This window comes from Numida meleagris, chromosome Z (genome assembly GCF_002078875.1).
Source record: "Numida meleagris isolate 19003 breed g44 Domestic line chromosome Z, NumMel1.0, whole genome shotgun sequence".
In the NCBI taxonomy this organism is placed as follows: Eukaryota; Metazoa; Chordata; class Aves; order Galliformes; family Numididae; genus Numida; species Numida meleagris.
The window spans coordinates 71,767,340-71,787,740 of NC_034438.1; the positions used below are offsets into that span (position 1 = coordinate 71,767,340).

The 20,401-nt window shown below is 38.3% G+C and overlaps 1 protein-coding gene across 4 annotated transcripts in view; it reads right to left on the reverse strand.

Moving 5' to 3' along the window:
- COMMD10 (COMM domain containing 10) overlaps window positions 1-20,401 on the reverse strand; it is a 123,221-nt gene that overhangs the window by 87,454 nt on the left and 15,366 nt on the right. For all 4 annotated transcript variants that reach the window (XM_021380113.1, XM_021380115.1, XM_021380116.1 and 1 more), the window contains one exon: window positions 17,157-17,267. In XM_021380113.1, the coding sequence (XP_021235788.1) occupies window positions 17,157-17,267 (111 nt within the window). The remainder of the gene's footprint in view (window positions 1-17,156; window positions 17,268-20,401) is intronic.

The window sequence follows — 20,401 nt, forward strand, 5'->3', positions numbered from 1 at the left end:
AGAGAAAAGATTTGCTTTGAAACAGTGCTCTGTCTACAAGCTTAAATGACTTGTATTATTACTCTTAAAACAAACCAAGTCAATAAACATAAAAATGACAAGAGATGTGAATCCAAGACCCAGAATATTTTCTGCAGTACAAGTTCTACTCAAAGCAACTGCAACCACAAATATCTGCACGTGCTATTTTATTGTAGTATTAAACATGAACACCAAAAAATTTGGACTCCAGACACAGAGCTACTATTGCCTTTCATCCTTTATTTCATTCAGTGGCTTTACCCTATTTTATTACTTTTAGTCTCATCAAATAGCTCCTTATTGTTCATGTTTCACGTAACTAAGATTGCGCCAGGTTACACTACCTACAGCAGTACTAACTAATGCTTGACACAGGGCCCAAGTCTGCCAGGTCATCAACAACTCATTTTTTTCTTCCACTTTCCAGTAGGGACTGAGTAATTTTAATGGGAATCAATTTCATTGGAAGACTGACCTGCAAGGCTATAGCACTTCTGTACAACTCCATGTAAGTAGCATTTCTAGTGAAAATTCAGTTGAACAATTTAACGTATTAACCAAAATGGAAAATGTAACAAACTGCCTCAAAATACCGTTTTTGAGAAAGGGCTGAAATGGGACTCCGGTCACCCAGCCCAACCATCTCCAACCCTTCTGCTGAAAGGAGAAAGTCCAAGTATTTTGCTCTAATTGCTTCCCTGAATGCGTCTACTTCTTGTATCTTATTTCACAATAGCTCTCCGTGGAAACTTACATCTTTTTTGAACATTCCAATCATAGACCTACAAAAACTGTTCCTTCCAAATTCAACTTAGTCATTTTCAGTGCTGTTTTTGGCTTTCTTCCCTGCAACTTGAAAACTTCATTTAAAATGTTAGTTAAATACACTGAAGTCCTTTTGATAACAATAACCATCATCTTACACCAGAAACTCTGTGTTTCCGCTGCGGTTGTATTTCATCTTTTTGCAACTTTCTCATGTTCTCTTTTTGATTGTTATAAACAACATCTTTTATTGCTTTTATTACTGATTTCCTCAGCTAGCTTCCCATAAATTATTACTTGAGAAAACAAAGTGGTAGGCTAATTCCTGCAGCTCAAGACAGGTTTTGCTCCTCAGTCTTTCATTTCCCGTCTCAGCCAATTCCACGCATTCCATGACACTCTTGATCCTTTAATCAAACCTATTTTGACAATTTTATCTTATCCATTACTAACAGGTACAATATCTACTCTAAATTTGTTCCATATTGATATTTCCATAATTTCTCTTCTCCCCCCTCTCCTGTTTTTTCCCTTCTCATAATATATACTGATTGTTATCAGGTACATTTCTTACTCTTGTAATTTTATAACTGGTACATTTCAGTTTTATGTGCATTACTTATAAATCGAATTCTTTGTACTGTATTCTTCAGTTCATGACCGGATAACAAAAAAAAAATTTTAAAAACAGCTCTATGACCAAGAGCTCACCAACTTTACATGCACATTTTATACACAAAAGTCTTCCTGACTCTGAACTGCTTGGTGTAGAGAATATGTTATTTAAAGACTAAGCATACGAATGACATCATAACTAATAACAGAGGAAGAATCTAATCAAATTCACTTCAGACAAACATGTACAAACATGACTGATTAAAGAAAAAAGTTCAGCGATTTCCTGGTTTTTAAATCTGTAGGAATTCTTGAAATACATAATTCTCTTCATCTCACTAGTTTTATTAACAAGAAATGCAAATTCATCAACGTTAATAAATTCCACGTCACTCATTTCTTCCAGTAAAACAATGCAAGTTTTAGATCTTACCAACAAGATCTTTCCATTTTGGAAAGCATGAGTCCAGAGACTATGAAAGTGAAGTCAAGAAGTTAACACCAGTTAAAAAAGGACAGAGTTTAAAGCTGTATTTCCTTTGGTACATCACAGCGTACCAAGTTGCAGCTACTTGCATACCCCAGTCCACTTCATTCTATAAGTGCATTTTTTATTGGGCTCCATTGGAAACTGAAGCAATCACAATTTCTAGTAAACCTTCAGGCATAATGGTTTTACTTCATTTTATATTCTGGTTTGTCCTGTACCTTCATAAGCATTATACTGGCACAACTGAAGAAGCAGTGAATTTTATTCTGCAGTCCTACTTCCACCTCCTGCAGAATGACAAAATGGTTAAGGCTAGAAGGGAGCCCTACAGGTCATCTGGCTCACCCTCCTTGCTCAAGCAGGGAGACCTAAATGAAATGAAAATGAAAAAGCCTGTTTGGGGTTTCTATGCATTCAAAGGAAGAATAAATACATTTCTCAACAGCCAGCAGAAAAGAGGGTATGAGGACGGTTTCTTCGGTTGGTTGGAGATGTTTTTTTTTTAAATGTTTTTATCACATCTGTTTATCTCTGCAGTCAGTTTTACTGCTTTTGTGTTGGCTTTGTAGGACACCAGACAAGTGTTGACATAAACGTTTTGGATTTTTTTTCATAGAAATAGATATCAAAGTTATGCAGTATTAAGCTTTAGAGCCCGTATCAGTAACTTCAGGATAATCTCAAACATTCTGATAAGGATTATTACAAAAAAAAGCCAAATAAATTCATCCCATGCTGTGCTGTGCTATATTTCTTCAAAGCTTGCTCCAAATGACAGTTTTCACCCTTCTCGTGCTCTCCTGCCTTCTGGTTAAGTATTTCCTGCTCCTTTGCAAACTAATGTCCAGGGTCCACACAGACAGCAGCCAGAGTAACAAATCAGAAGTAAAACAGATTTTACTATTGTTCACACATCACACAACTTGCAAGTTAAATAAATAAACAGGGATTTTATTACAATCAGAAAAATCCTGCAAAAATCCTTCTGGCCATCTCACCTGTCTTTCTGCTAGTACATTACTATATTCTAGCTTACACTCGCTGCAAGTGGTTTTCTGTAGAGAACACATCTTCCTGAGTGGATCTGGGGTGGGGGAGGGAGGGGTGAAGAGAGATGGGATGAGAATCAGTCGCCACTTTCTCCATTATTTGATATCCCAGCTTCAGAAAGAGAAGAATACACAGCTGGCTCCTCGTACTAGACTCAGAGGAACACAGAAACCCGAAGACTTTCCCCCTCTCCGGTACATCATTCCAGCAGTTGGATCATGTGTTCTCCACAGCTCCCAAAAGCACTACTTCATCCTTGCTTTGCTGTTTAATGACAGCAAGGCCTGACCTCAAATAATAACGTTCATAATCAATTAACGTTTGTGCAAAAATGCAGGGCTTCTGTGAGAAACAATCAGCAAAAATGAAACAGTGATTTTTAAAATAGTTTAAGTCAATTAAACATGAAAGGAATTTCGTGGAACAAAGCATGACACTTCTCCAGGCAATGGCTTTCTCCTTGACATATTCCAAACCCAGCGCTTTATATTCAGTAAAGATGTCAGAAATCCTTTTTGAAAACTTGCAAAGAGTATTTTAATGCGAGTGCAACAATTAGATGCCTACCATAGAGAAACGGGGACTCCATGTAATTACAAACCTTTTATAAACTCTTATTTCCAAAAAGCCAAGTAATAACTTTTCTCAAGCTGTGAGGAAACACAAAGTTGTTAACATATCCTGTACATACGCAAAGGCAAAAGATTATTTCCACGCCTGTTGGTGGATCAGCACATTACTGCGTATGGCTTCCAGCAGCAATACTAGCCTGCAGATTCCACTGAATTCAAACTCTCCCTTCCCTTTTGGGACAGAATTGAACACATTTCCTTTCCATATAATTCTGAAAATGTGAAATGCTTATTTTTATTTAAAGACACATAGTATAATAACAGTATTTTGTTTTTGTGCTGTGATTTTTTTGGGTTTTGTGTGTTTTTGTATTTTCATAGGCTAATTCGCCGCATAGTCTACAATTTTTACTTTTTCCTTTAGTTAAAGAAGCTAATGCTGAAAGCATATTACCAAATTGCTCCAAAACAACTGCAGGAAAAACTGAACACTGATTTTTTTCAGTTATCTGAAGCTATGATGGCATAAAGAGCCAGCAGTCTCTGTAGTTTGCAAGGATTCTGATCTTAAAAACTGTCACATTACCAAAAACATTCAAGTTACTCCAATCCAAAGCTGGCTTAGGCTGTATTGGAAATGTTTTGAAAACAAGCCATTTTTTTTTTTTTAATTTAACGGGGGAAAGAAGAGTTTAGAATGAATAAGAATGCATTTTTATTTACAACTAAATGCCTCATTACGGCACTTGTTGTAGCATGGTACCTCTCATGCTTTGTGCTGACAAACGTGTTTTATCAATTTATCCATCCAGAACAGTTACGCTAAATGACATTTTTAAAGGTTTTTGTTATAGCCTTCTTCTGCCCTCCTATTTCCACAGAGCTTTTAAGTATATGCTCGCCCTTTGATCACATTCCCTCAGTTAAACGTGTCAGGGTTTTCTCTTCAAAAAATCAGCAAAAATAAGTGTACTCTGTTCTAGACAGATGTAACACACCCCAGTCTTAAAGTCAAGGATGGCTCCAAGTTCTTTTCGATTCACTCCAGCCCACAGAAGAGCATAACTGCAGTTAAAATGGTAATGCGAATTTTAAAGCCACTCCAATTAAGAAAAAAATCAAATTATGCTATACGTGAATATTCAAGAGTGCTTCAGAATGCCTTCTCTGATATTAGGTTGAGAAGAAAGCACTGCGTCGTGTATCGTAACACTTCTCATAGTGCACTGCCTTCCTGCAGTTTAACCATTCTCCGCTGCACCAGAAACTCTCTACTGGTTCAACTCAACTTCAGTCTGCTCTCAGTGCGCAACACTTAATTACAACAAAGCAGCGCTGAAAATGCTCAGCATCAAGTGTTCCTGTCTGTACAGTGCTTCAAGCGCATTTGGAAAGAAATTAAGCAGGACCAATTTCAATACTAAGAAGTGGCTATTCTTGGAGGGCCACAGAGGTGCTCAGAGGGCTGGAGCACCTCTCCTATGAAGAATGATTGAGGGATTTGGGCTTGTTTAGCTTGGGGAAGAGAAGGCTTAAGGGAGACCTCACCACAGGTCTTCGGTACTTAAAGAGAGCTTATAACCATGAGGGAGAGTGACAGTCTAATAGTGATAGCACAAGGGAAATTAAAGAGTGGAGATTTAGGTTAGATGCTGGGGGAAATTCTGTATTCAGAGGGTGGCGAGGTGCTGGAACAGGCTGCCGAGAGAAGTTCTGGATGCCTCATTCCTGGAGGTGTTCAAGGCCAGGTTGGATGGGGCCCTATGCAGCTTGATCTGGTGGATGGCAACCCCGCCCATGGCAGGAGGCTGGAAGTAGATGATCCCTTCCTTCCAGCCTGAGCCATTCTATGATTCCAAGACTTATCACACTATCTGCAAGTCAGCTTAGTTCTCATCCAACAGTGATTTTCTCTAAACCTGATACAGGCTTAGAAACAGCAAGCTAAAAGGCTCACTGAAGAACATGCTAAATGTTAGCCTCTAAAAGTACAACTGATAGGAATACACTCCTTTCCAGGAAGTTGTCTAAACATTTTTCTTGCAGTAATACCATACTACACTATTTTTACACTACCTTCAACAGCAGAAGATATGCTGCAGTACAAGAAGGTCTGAAACACAAAGGAACCTAATAAACAATTGTAATGATATATTAATCAATTGTTGTTCAGAAAGAAAAGAAGTGACCATGAAAAAATAAAAGTGACACCAGTTATATGAAAGATGTATTTGAAAATGTGTATTAGACCTTCCAGAAGCTATAAGATGTCTTTGATAGGAACACTAAGTGCTTGTTTCTTTGAAGGTGGGACGACAGAAAGGAAGAAGGGAAAAGGAATGGGAAAGTAAAGAGGCAAAGTGATCTAGAAATAAGAGAAAACAGCTTAGGATTTTTTTTGCCTGCTCTAACAGGGACTTCTCTGAATCTACAGATTTCTTTCTGCCTTTAAATTTCAACTTCAAATGAGCCTTCTCCTCCTAAGTACTCTAAATCTTCGAGTGACACTATTTCGAAGGGCATGCAGTCAGATTTTAAAATTCCTTTGTTTAGGACTCGATGGGAAGAGGAAGATGACGTGCAGTTGAACTTCTTTGTGCAGCTAATGTATTCCATACTCGGTTCCACACTGAAAAACCCTAAGACTGTTGGGTATGAGGGCACATCTAACTCATCAGTGGGCAGATTCCTAACAAACTGCTTCAGTGCTCCCCCAGAAGGCTTGAGCTTGGGATTCTGCTATGCCAACACAGTGAGTAATATCTTTCTGCATCTCATGAAGGAGGTAGGTGCACCCTTAAGTGCTGAATCATGGAATTATAGAATCATCAAGGTCAGAAAAGACTTCCAAGACCATCTAGTCCAATCATCCACCTACAACCCGTATTTCCCCTCTAAACCATGTCCCTTAGTAAAGTATCTACCTAATCAAAAAAATTTGACCTGCCTACAAATCCTGCCCTTGGGAACTTGCCTTGCTGTCAGATTCTGAATCTCATGACTTATCCTCAAGTAGAAGCACTTCCCAACCCTCTTCATTTCTGTTGATGCTGGGAAAGAGGACACAAAAATAATCTAGCATCTTCAACCTTCTTTAAAACTCTGCACCCTGCATTTATGCGCAAGAAGTAATCCAAAAAGCCTTCAATCAGTTGTTACTGAAAAACTCAGTGCCTAATAATCCTGACACTCTTAAGGAAATAAAGCATTTAAGAAACTCATCTATAAAGCAGTTCTCAAAATATTTTGATTACGTAAAGAGCTGAAAGATTCATGCTCTTACATTGAGAACTCTGTAAGCTCACTTAAAAAGCATCACAATGCAATTTTCTTTTCCATTTGACAAACTGGTATGGTTCTGTCTCACAAGCAGACTGAACATCTTAGCTACTCTGACTACATATTTACAAGTTCAGAAATGTTGTTCTAGGGGTCAGAAAAAAATTAGCAGTTTCATCCTGGGCATAAATTTCAAGCTAGACAAGCATGCTTATTATTTTTTTTGCTATATTTTTGTATTGCAATTACATTACTACAAGGCTTCAAAATGTATTCTTAGGAATAATATGTCTCCTTACGGAAAAAAAAAATTATTCCCCTTTTCCCCTTGAAATCTCTTTCCATTTCTGCCTTGCTAGCAAGTGTGCGTTCCTAGAAATATGTTATTTCATTAGTAGTGATTTCATAAAATCACAGTGAACAAGATTTTCTCAGGGGCTGTAGGCCATGCTGTGGGCTGCGTAAAAGAGGTCATATTTCACTCATTTTATCTAGTGAAAAAGGTCACTTGTCATAGCAGATTTTGAAATTAGCTAAACACTCATACAATGCCAAAAGACACAAGTTTAGATGCCACACCATTCCAGATATTGGACTCCTCTCATTTGCAAACAATGGAAAAAAAGATGAGTGAAAAAAGCTGCCCTTGCATATGATAGAGGTGATGACCTACCCTCTTCCACCCAAAGCATGACTGGAACGGGAGTCACAGCCTTGTTACAGACACCTGTGCAATGTCAAGTGCACGCTGCTGATCCTGTTTGACAGCATGTACTGTGTATTTATTGCCTTAAGCAGGACAGATGTTAGCAACACAGGAGATGCTCACTTTGTAACCTTTCAAGAATATGCATATTACTTCTCTAGGAAGCCCAATCTGGCAATTTGAGAAGTTTGCACATTGACAAAAAATTAGCTAAAATAATGGGAAAGCGACTTAGCTAAAAGGAGAAATGATGTGAATTTGCTTGGCAGCTGCCCTTGCCATCCTTTCACTCGCAAATAGCCCCGTCTAATCTTGGTGTTAACACAGTTAAGAAGAAATTACAGGCATGTGTTTTATCCAAAAACACGTGAGAGGTTGTGTTTAGGGACAGCAAAGCTAAAGGAAAAGCAACCAGCTGCAGGATGCACAGCCTTGCAGTGTGCAAAACTGAACGTGACCTCAGCAAAAGCAAATGTTCTGACATAAATCAGCTATCTCCTTTGAGCTGCATCGTAGAAAGACTCTAATAGAATGTGTAATTTCCTAACCTGAATTGAAAGTTTCACTCACAGTGTTCCCACTTTTTAACATAGTAAGAAAGACACTTTGTCGAAATGCTTCAAAACAGCAGATTTTTGGTTTCTGTAGCTAGCACTATGACTGAAAGGACGAAAGAAAAATTCTAAAAGGGAAATATGGCCAAGCACTCATATTCTGAAGCAGAATCTCACAATTATTTAGTTTCATTCTGACAAAAGTACTGAAGGCACTGCAAAATTAAAGCCCAAGCCTGTAAGTTCAACAGCAGTTCTGCACTGGAAGTGCAGACAGGGTGATGAATGTTGCAGCAAGGGGCCAAGAGGAAGCAGACAGCTGCTCCCAGTTGAACTCCCTGTTCCCCAGGAGCAGGAATTCTCCAGGGTCTCTTCCACAGGCCACACAAATTCCAGATGCAGAAGACAGCTCACCTGACGCTCCACACTCCAGCATCACACTGCAGATCCTCCAGCTGATGCTGGCTTTTCTGCATGTAAAATTGTTAATTAAAATGCAGCCCTGTGTGGCCACTCCAGTGCTCACTCTCTGATACAGAGTTAAAGAGCTTGATGGAGAGGGCAGAAGACAAAACAAAACAAAAAAAATCAAAATCCCCTTTGACATGTAAGAAGGCTAAGGAATAAGTGAAATCAACTTTGCTAAGCATTCCCAGATTTTACAACTTATTTAAAACTCAATTATCCACCAGATTTTAATCCTTTCAGCCTGACTTTACTTTTCTGCTTCCAAAACTGTGAAAGCAAGATGATACTTGTGTAACATCATTTATTTTAAACTCTTCTGTCAGTTAAGACAGACATCCTATAGCAGCTAGGAACAGTCAAAAAGATTTCAAAGGCATGTCATTATAGTCGGCCTTGCAGTGGACTGCCTGCAAACATGCAGTGGAGATGTGTAATTTTAAATGTCATTTCCAGCCTGTACAAAGTAGACATCATGCACAACTTCTGTGTGAGGGCTTCCTTAACTGCATTTGATGTCGAAACTGGTGTTATTTTGTCAGGACATGCAGCATTTAAGTGCTTTCTAGGAAAATCAATTAAAATTCAGATTCAATAGGCAAAAGGAAAAGCTTTACAAAAGGAAAGAAATGGAGCAACTAGGTCAACTGCTACTGAAGATCAAGCAAGTAACCTGATATTGTCAGGAGGAATAAAACAAAAAAAAAAACCTGGAGACTGATTAAAATGACCCATTTGATGTGAATTAGGGTGGTGGTTGTTTTTTTCCAAAGCAAAAAGTTAACCTAGTCAACATGACACTCAGCAAGAAAACAAATGCCCAAAATATTAAGGTACTCACATAGATGTTTATTTGTTTAATATGCTACTAGTTGAAATGTCAGACTGCAGCTAGGCTTTTCAGAAGCTGCACAGAGAAACAATATTAAATAGACACTCACAGGCTGAGCAACTGCTCCATACCTGTTGGACCTTACTAGGCATTATTACCCTTCATCGTAGGACAGGCTGAAAAATTGTCTCACATAAAAACAACAGGATTATCACAGTTTCCAATCTAATCCATGTGTTTCATGCTCAAAGGTGAAAAAAATACACAACTCAAGAGACAGCTGTGAAGTCTAACAAAAAAAAAATCTCACAGAAGTCAAGATGTTGTAAGTGGGATGCTGTTCTTACAAACAAAGAAGCCTGTGCAGGTAGCTTTTTTGGTGCTCTAATCAAAGAAGAGGCAGATGGAATACTCAGGAAAACAAGAAAATAAAACTCCTGCCAGTTTTCTTCAGCAACTCAAGTTTAACTAAGTTAGTAAAGTCACTAACCCACCTCCTGTTGGAGTGCCCCCCCAAAAATGCATTTCTGTGTTGCAGCTACAGAAAGTAGAGGTATTTATAGTCAAGTTCTAGTACACAACTTCAATTAAAACCAGTCCACATATACCTAGAAATTACTTTAAACACCTTCGTTTTACTTGTTGCTTTTCAGTGAGTAAAGGCCTTCCAGTTTCTGAGGGTACCTCAAACACAGCAGACCTACCAGAAGAGACGGAGTCAACAGGAGCATGCCTCCTCTGTTCCCACCTGGGAAGGGCACAGCAAGGACTACTCCCAAACTACCACGACAGTAACGAGAAGCAAAGCAACAGGTTCTACCCTGAGTGTCTGTGCAGTAAAAAAAAACAACCAACCAACAGGTAATGATGATTGCAGAAGACACTCCTATCTCTTCCAACAAGCTCTGAAGGCATCTGCCTCACAGCTACAGGGAAATAAAACACTTCTGGCTCTTGAAGATGGATTTTGTACTTGAAGAAGTATTTTGAAGCATAAGTCCACCGAGAAAACACACATGAAAAATCCTTATTTTTTAAATTAAAAATATTTCCACGCCTCTCGCAACTTTTCTCCTTTAGAACCCCTCAAAGGAAAAATGAAGGATTAACAGATAGCAATACTTTCTGTAAGTCTGTCCAAGTTGCAACTGCTGAAGAGTAACAGGTGCACCATTTTAAATACGGAAGAACTGAGAAAGTGAATACGGAGAAACACCCAGACAAGATACCATCACATTTAGAGGTTTGCAGAGCTTCCCAACACTACATTATATTTTAAAAAATCATCTCCAACTTTTATAAAGAACATACTGCACCTCTTCTCAGCTTGAGTAATTGCCACGTAGCACAAAAGACAACTACTCCTATCTCATTTTAATGCCACAAAACGTTACTCATTTTATTTATTAATATCTAAATGCTTTATGACCCCTGAAATTAATGCCTTTTAAAGCTTATGAGAAACTTTGATTCTTCTGCATCTGAAAACAGAAGAATTCTGCGTGTAGATTTCCGCATTGGAAAGCTGGTGACATGGAGATGACATGTTTTCTTCCCCTGCCTCACCTCCATTTGAAGTAGGCAACAGTAAGGGTCGCTGCCGCAGAGGACATAAGCAGACAAGGTATGTTCATAAAAGAGAGCCTCGTTGTTAGAGAAGGGTCAACTTCTACATTACCTTATCTTTCTACCTTAGAGTCAGAAGAACCAGGCACAGGGCAGATGCCACATTTTAGCAGTTGAGAAAGGAACACATAGCCTATGGGTTCTGTGAGGCAGGAAGGGATTAGTACTGAAGGTACTGCAAAAGCCCTGCAGAAGTACAGGGAAAATATGGTTATTTTCCACTTTAAATTTAAACTCTGTCTGACAATGCAGTGGGTCATCGAGTTTAAACTTAAATATTTGTGCTACATTTCAGCTCCTTAATTGGACTGACAATGGTAAAGCTACACGTTTATGCACAATTTAGTATAATCCTGTACAAAAGAAATAGAGTACCAGCATTAACTATAAACTGACTTTGTCTCCTAACGTTGTCAACAGGGACCAACTTTTTTCTTTAACTCTTTGACAAAAACATACATGGACAGAGTTGTAAGAGCATTTTAGTGGAAACAGAGCATTTGCAGAGGCTGTTGCCAATTACAGGGTTTGTAAATTCACGTGTTATGGATGTTATTCATAAATTTTGTCTACTGCCAGGCAAAACATAAGGATACTGTAAAAATGCCTGTAAAGGGATCTTTACTATAAGCCGGATAATTCAATCATTTAAGATCATAAATGGAGCCTGATAATTAATTACGCACTGCAGTACAATTGCCAGAGATGAACACGTACTCCTGGAGTCACAGCACCTGGTAGATAGCTTCTAAGTAAAATGTCAGAGTACCCACAGCTTACAGAGTACAGGTTACTCAGCCTTCCATTTTGTGCTGGTAAGAAAACAAAAGCTCTCTCAGCATCTTGAAAATTCGGGACTTTCTTCAGTTTTTCCTCTAATTAAATGAATTTGATCGAGGGTAATAGATAAATCAGAAACGGTCTAATGCAAGAATTGCTGTGCATTGCAAGTTCGGAATTTCAGGCCCTAAAGATTGAGCAAAGACACTTCTAACAGCTTTCTGTAGTGATGTGACAGCCTGGAAGCAAATTATAAATTTCAAGCTCATTTTTCTGAGCTGTTCCACATGCCCAAGACTTTATAGCCATAATCACCACAGCTCCTAGAAATATGAAGACTTTTTCCAGCATTCTGAAACCTTGTCTTAGGGAAGTTTCTGCTTTCTTATCAGCCGGAGTACTCGTTACATTTTAGTTATCAGAACAAAATTGGTTTCATAATCTTCCTTGCCAAAAGCAGCAATCTCACTTGTACACGGAAGGTCAGAAAGACTTTGACCAGGACCGTGCTATCTGAGGCCATCTAGGCCTTCGCTTGTCTCCTCTCAATTGAATGAAAAAACCTCTTAATCTCACCCTCAAACATTTTTGCATTCAGACAGTAGCCTGCCCTACTTACCTTTTTGGCAATTGCTAGAGACGTGCAAATCTGCATTACATGAACCCTAAACTCAATTCAAGTATGTACATGCAAGCTTCCTTGTTTGCTGAGAAAGAAAAGGGCAATATCTTCATCAGAACAGAAAACGGCTGATGAACACTAGAAGCAAGTTACAACTTAGTGTTTGTCATTCATCATAGTGCCTCCAACACCAATGAGTCTCTTAATTGCATCCCCCCCACTTTTTTTCCCAAGACACTACAAATTACTTCTCTATTTTGGAAAAAAAAAAAAAAAAAAGAGGTATCTCAATGCATTCATGCTGAAAGCAGAGGCCTGAGAAGGCAAATGCAGGGAATACCTCAAAGTGCAGATGCTCAGCACTGCTACCTCCTGCCTCTTGAGAGGGAATGTACTAGCATCCACCAAATCTCACTGCTGCCGCTCTGCAAACATTGCTCCCTTTCAGAATGAAAAGGGTTAAATTGAGGGGGAAGTGGAAGCACCATCATGCTTCCTTAAACATCCATCAAAAGTGCAGGTCCTGCCTGCATGCTATACCACAGGCTGCACTGAATCTACAGCCTGAGCTGATGGATTGACCTAGCTCAACCGGAAGAAAAGCTTTGTTTCTCATCTACTCTGCTTTGCTGTTATAGATGAAGAAAATATCCACAATGACAAACTTAGAAAGATAAGTGGCATACTTACTGAAGTCAGCAGAGCAATACACCTAGGGCCTAGTGCTGTTCACGGTCCTGACTGTGTAGAAAGTCAGTTAAAACTACGAGGGGATAAAAATAAAGAGAAAGCTGGGGCCTCTTACTTCAGAAAGTAAAGAATAATTTCAGATGTCCAGAGTTCCATATCCTCTGTAAAATGATGAATATTTATTATGATCTCAGTTTCAACTGCAGATCTTGCTTTGATTTTGAACAAATGGTTGCAAAAGAAATAGAAGAAATAATTCCAAAGATTTCCACACTCATTTTCTCCTTTTAAAGCATGCAGAGAATCAAGAGAAATTAAAAAGAAATAAAATTGAATGATTATAGTAATATTTCAGAATCATGCACCTCGTGCCTGAAGTATTGCACTGGCAGGTTTAATAATTTTTGTCTTGCATTGGCACAAAAATACTACAACAAAATTCTTCAGACGTCAGTGTAAAGGAGAAATACAATAAGCAGAGTAATGAACTCTCAGAAGGAATCTATTCACAGCATTCCCACTCAAAAGAAAAAAAAACTCCCTCAAAGACAGGCTATCAAGAATGGTCCTTAATGGTTAAAAAGGAAACTGTACATAAAGCAAAGAAGAGGGGAAAAAAGAAAAGCGCAATACCGTGCAGAGGAAAAATTGTAATTAAATTTGAGTATTTAATGAGATCAGTTTTACAAAAAAGACCTGAGAGACAACACTAGGCAATAATAGTTAATTTATCCTAACAACTTTCCGGCATAAATGCTAAATGTAGTTTATGTGTAAAAACACACGATAACAAATATCTTACATGATAGAGTATCTTACTTTATATTCCTAGTGGAAAAAAGTACAGCAGAACACACTCTTACTTATCACATTTCTCTGGGAAGTTATTCTGCACAGATAATGTGACACTTCTGAAGCCCACAGACCTTTTCTACAACCTCTCCCACAAAAGGTTTTTTGTGTACGCCTCCTGTGGTCATGGAGAATTGTCTCAGCTGCTCAGAAAGCTCTTTCCGAGATGGCCTAGGGAATTGCTGTATTAACAGTGGGAAAGACCGTGCGACTGTGTGTCTACATAGCTAATTATTAAATAAACTACTGGAAGAAACAGAGATGCTAATATACACAGCGCATACTTCTCGGGATCAGTCTTTGTTTGCAAATCTGCATCATAATTGGCACGTATGATCAGGATTAATTTCTACGCCCTCTACTGGCTATTTCATCCTCCAGCCAAAAAATGATCCTGCTAGTGCTGCAGCTCAACAACGAACTTGAAGCCTAATTACACTGTTAAAGACTGCACTCATACACAACCCATAGCCAGCGTGTCAGTTTGCAAGTGGCTACTTCCACACGTTCTCTTCATTTGTTTAAATGTAAGGACAGAAACAAAAGCAACTTCCCATCATACTAGCTTGTTCTGTGTGTCTACTTCACAGAAATTCCATTTCCCCAGATTTAGAAACGCTATTAAACATTTTAAATTCTGAATCATTGCAGTAAGTGCTGTTAATTGCATTTTTAATCACAGCTTGCTTTTTTCTCCCCCTCATACCAAATTCCATCAACAACCAAGCTGCTGAGCCGTCTATAATCACAGAACAACTCGGTTTGGGAAGCGGGGTTTGTCAGCTTCCCTGATCCAGCTCCCCCTGCAGCGGGGCTGGATGCACGCCTAGGTCAGACTGCTCAACTCATCATCCTGTTTATGCCCCGCACAACTCCACAGCTGGCAGCCATGCAGCCCCTCATTCCAGCGCTTAAACACCCTCACGATGACAAGCTTTGCATGACACGTGTTGAGATGTATGTTAGATCCATAGCAAAAGTAATTCAACGTCTGAGTATAAACAAACAGCAAATCTGAATAACCAAAAAGTACTTTGCCAAGGATCACGTGACCTATGGCAATTATTACTAATCACAAGCAGAGTATTTACCAGGCAATGCAAATGTAGCTTAAATCATCTGAAAGGAACAAAGCCCAACTTTATTTTGAATTTTGAAGTTACAATACATATACTATTCTGCATTTCATCTGAAGCTGACAAAATATGCTTGAGATATCCATCTCAAATAGTTGATCCTCTGACTCGTTACATGACCCTCAAACATCATTTGTATATCCATACGTTTTCTGATTAACTCTACTGGAGAAGTAATTTAAGAACTATATTAAATGTCAACCCGAGAAAGAATATTTTAAAACAGACTTTAATTGGAGTTACTAGTAGTAAACAGTAACGTATTAGTATAAACTACTTTTGATTAGTAGAAATAGTGGCAAATTTCATTTACCTTGCTCATTATTTTTTTTTTTAAACAGGTTTTAATTACGTAGATTGACAAGACAAACTTCTGTTGTTATATACAGATTAGAAATGTAAACCCTTAGTGCCTCCCACAACTACTAACTTTAGAACTGATTTGGAGTGTTATCTCAAAAAATTCTCCAGGGCTGGAAATGTGAGACAAAGAGCACTACTGCCCCCTAACGAGCCAACCCCATAAAAGCACTTCTACAACAGCATTTTCCATTTAATTTGGAAAAAAAATGACATTATTCTAACCAGGAGTAATTAAAAAAAAAAAAGGGTTGTGAAAAACGAAGACAGTTAATCATTATGAATCTATACACTAAACTCATGCAAAATTTTTGTGCAAAAGGCACGTATATAAGTCGAGGGAGAAAAATGAAAATATCTAGTATTACAGATTCCCAGGTAACTTAATAGTGCACAAAAGCATCATGATGATACAAAATACTGCACTAAAATCAATTATCTTCAACTCTTCCGTCTGTTTACAGGTACATGTTATCCAATCTTAAACCTATTCTCTATGAGAATGTAGTCTATCACCTAAAACTAAAACTCTACAGTTAACTTCATAACAGCACAAACATTACAGTTTCAGTGTCTGAAACATATTTCATCAGCAGCACGCTTTTCATGTTGCACTGTTCTGTCTAGATGCCAGGTACAAGCCTACTCTAGGCTCGTGATTTTTGAAAATTAATTCTGACATAGGTACCTAGCTACACTCAGAAAAATAAATAGAATAAGTAAAAAAATCCACTTGCCAAATTCTGTTTGCAAAGGAAATAAGTGAACTATCTCTGTCACGTGGAAATTAAATTCTTCTCATGTGTTGTTATAATTACTGTCACAGACTTGAATCTGTATGCAGTGCTGCTCAACACAGCTTGAGCATAAAATATTGTTTGCTTCCTGCATGTACCTTTCAAAAAGATAGACTGCGGTGAACTCTACTGCAGGTCCTGGCAAGAAGCACGAATAGAAGCTGTGTGTATCCTCTTTTATTCTATCACACATTAGAAATTCCACTTGTATTAGTAAAATTACCGCAATTAAATGCAACACAAAAGCTGAACTGAGTTCTGATTCTTCTTTTGTTCCGACTCTTTCATTGCAAAACACTCTGAGAGACGCCACAGAAAACCTCAATTTGTGTACCTTAGCAAGATAAGGTAAATAAATGCTTACGTGCTAAATAATATAAGACACAGCTTTATAAATAAAGCTTCATCAGTTGTTTTTGGCACTGAAACACCATCGATCACTAAAAACTTTGAATGTAAGGCTTTACCTTAAGATCTCCAAACACTGGCTTCCCGTGGCCTTGGACCGCTGTCATTATTCATACATTATTAGCACAAAAAAGCTAGTGACAAGTGGTATCTTAGGTAACTACTCAGGGTAGAATGCAGCAGGAACCTGAGCATTAAGTCCCAGAAGTATCAATCACAAGTCGCATCTAGATATCTAGGAATACATTTTACAGATCCAAAATAGCCATATTCCATAACATTTTTCCATTATGCCACGGCCCACAGTTGATAACACAGCTGTCAGCTCCACAATCTACTTAATATATATGCTATTACATCAGTACCTCACAATTCCAAATGCTTCATCATTTAAGAGCGTAGTTTTACAAAATATAAAAATGAAAACACTTGTGAGAGACTAATAGTTATCAACAGTTCCAACTGATACCCCAAAACTTTTAACACAAAGCCACCATCACGATTCATTCCAACTTGGCCCAACGCATTTTTCTTACCTTTGAATCTTCATTGCTCACACCCAGCTCTAGCACAGCTCGAGGAGATTTCAGCTTTGCTTGCGTGGTTGCAGACATTTCAAGATTAAGCTGCCAGCCAATTGTTTCAAGCTATAAAACACAAGTTTAGATCACAATCAGATAGTACAGAAGTACCAAGGAGGTCAACGTACAGCATCCGTCAATGGCTTGCCGGTGAATATTATGCTCTACAAGTAAGTATGAAGCATTCTTACACAACACACAATATCCTGCAAATTCTCCTGGACTCCAAGTAATGTTTGCTTCTACCTCAAAGTGCCCGTGGCCTTCAAAAATAAAATTAACTTCCAACACCTCAGATGTGCTGGAACTAATCCATAAAACAAAGCGAAGTATCCAAATAACATGCGTTCCCCCTTCTTGCAATGTTGATCAAAGTAGAAGATTCTATTTTTATTTCATATTTTCTTTTATTTCAGGGGAAATTTATAAATTACCAGTAAGTTGTAAACTACCTAAAAATGGTAATTTCTTAACCAACAGATCTACTTGCATGTACTACCATATATGGAATTTTACAAAAAAAAATAATAATAATTCTGGGCTGCTTTTTAAATTGTTACTACCAAAAAGCTAAACAGAAAGTTGAGCAAGTGTGCATCAGCACTTTGAATAGAAAGCTCCTCAAAAATACATTCCAAAATACTTTTTGTTCTTTAAATTAAAGCAACATTCAAAAATTATCACCTTACAGCTCACACATAAGCAAAGCATGTAAGAACAGAACTACAAGCCTACCAGGAAATAACCTACCCGGCATTCCTGAATGAAGGAAAGTAGAAATATAAATTCCTACCACCTGGCCAAGTTAATTGACATACAAGTTTTTTAGCCTACTCCCCCCTTTCTGCTAGTAAATACTGGGGTATGCATTTATTTTTACTAAGTCAGCCACATTTGTTAACCCCTTTCCAGCCCAGTACTTCAGTACATGCCCTGTTCTGCTGCAGTGACAGCAATCTCCAGATGAAAGACAGGACAGAAAATGAATGGTGGAAATTTTTTTTTTTAAGGGAATGGACCAGAGACAGAACTCCTAAAACTTACTACAACCATATCACATATGTTGCCATCACCGCCAATTCAGGCTTCGTTCTTAAGTGAAAAAAATAAAAAGGAAAAAAAACCCAACTAGATAAACCAATGGAAAGCATGTTCACAACACATTTGGGTAAAGCTGAAATCCTGTAAATTCGGTCCAGGCCATTTTGCTGTAGATGCAGCTTTAGTAACAGATTAATTTTCTAATAAAGTTTTCTGGTTTGATTTCCTCTGAGCTGCTATTGGTTGCTGAAAATATTAAGGCACTGCTCATCCCACTTGAAAGTACAGCACAATTAAAAAGCACAGTCATTTCTTAAGAAGTGCTTACGCCACTCAAACAAAGCATGGACAAGTGTGCAAGGCCCCTGAGCTGGCCAGTATCTGGAATATACCAGGAAATTATGGCAGAAACACAGACATGGAAAACATTTTTCTTGCAACAAACTTCAGCAAAATTAAAGAAATAACCTCTGCTTCTCTCAGGAGCATAAAGGTCTCAGCATCTTACCTTACTCTAGGTTTTTGTAAGTAGAAGAACTATAGTTCAAGAACCCTATCAGTATAGGTAACAGCCAAACAGGGAATGACCCAAATGAAGAACTATGGATTGGCGCTGGCAGCAGTCCAAAGCAGACATCAGGGAAAAAGAAAAAAAAAAAAAAAGTTTTCATAAGATGCATACATACATTTAACTGCTACAGTCAAACCCGGAGACAGTGAGCGAGCTCTGGAACACAACAGCTGCAGCTACTAAGGTTCAAGCCTCTATGCAGAAAGGACTTTCAGTTACTCAGATGCTTCACTATAGTAATACAGAAACCAAGAGAGGCTAGCAGCTTATCCAGGATTACAAAACACTGCCACTAGAGACAAGGACAATATCCTACAAAGACTGACTTCTAAGACTTCGCTAAAGCTGTTTAACAGCTGTATGTAGCATGAAAAACAAACCATCAGTAGTACAGAAATTAAAACGTATGCCTCCTTTTAATACACATCAAGGAATACTGCAGAGGGCTCAGACCAAACACAAGATATGTGGCAGCACAGTGGTCTGAGTTCATAGCTGAATAGCAGCCATAACTCCCCTTCTATTACTGCTTTACCTTTCCATTACTTTGTTTCCTGTATCCATGTTTATTTCTGTTTTAAATATAGTTGCAGGAGAACAGGTGTTGATTAACAGATAACATGCTGCCTAAAACTTCATAATGGCCTATGCATTTTCTTGAAATACACGTTTACTTAGACATTCAGCATTCCAAAACATCAGTTAATCTTCTGAGAGCACTGGCATGTTGTTGCATGATATTCATGCCAAGGCACGGTGTATTTGCAAGCCACGAAATACATATTTTAGGGGCAATTTCTTCAAAAGATGAAAGGAATTTAAATTCATTTTCACCTCTAATACAAAACTGCATAAAACAAATACTGGGAGAGACTATAAAGTGCCAGCATCTTAGATAACACTGACACTTACATTATGCAAAAAGTATTTACTAGGGGACAATAATTTCTCCAGAACTAGCAGGGAAATAAAGCTACATTTTTTAGCTTCTTTTTATAATTTCTAAGCAGCGGTTTAGAAATATGCAAGCTACCTTGTCACTGCAACATTAAACACAGTTGAAAACATACTATTTTGCTCTGTAAGCTTTTGTTTGGTATCTCTGACAATTATTTAACCAGAAGGTCGCATTCAGAAAAGAAAAAAAGCAGGTGCAGGCTGGAAAACAAGGAAGGGAGAAAAGGTAGATACTAAATAAAAAGAAGAGTTAAGGACAAACAAAAATCCTTCAAATCTGCTCCATGAAGATCACTGCAAAAGATTCTGAGCAACAAAGATAGGACAATGCTTCCCATGTGCATTTTCTTCTGTTGGGCTTCTGAAGAGGGTACCGTAACAGACAAGACTAATAAAAACACAGAAGAATTAGGAACAACCTTCTCCCTTCCAATGCTCAGTATTAGCCACAAAAAAAAAGCAAAACAAGCCGTACGCTCCCCACAAACATATTGTTTCTCTATGGCCATCTATGCCTGTGCCAGGGACAGATCCACACCAGCTAGCTGTTAACTACCAAATGTAAGAGGATCTGACCCTTCACCTTCCATTTTTGACTGCCCAGAAACATTACTACCAATTAAAACTGAAA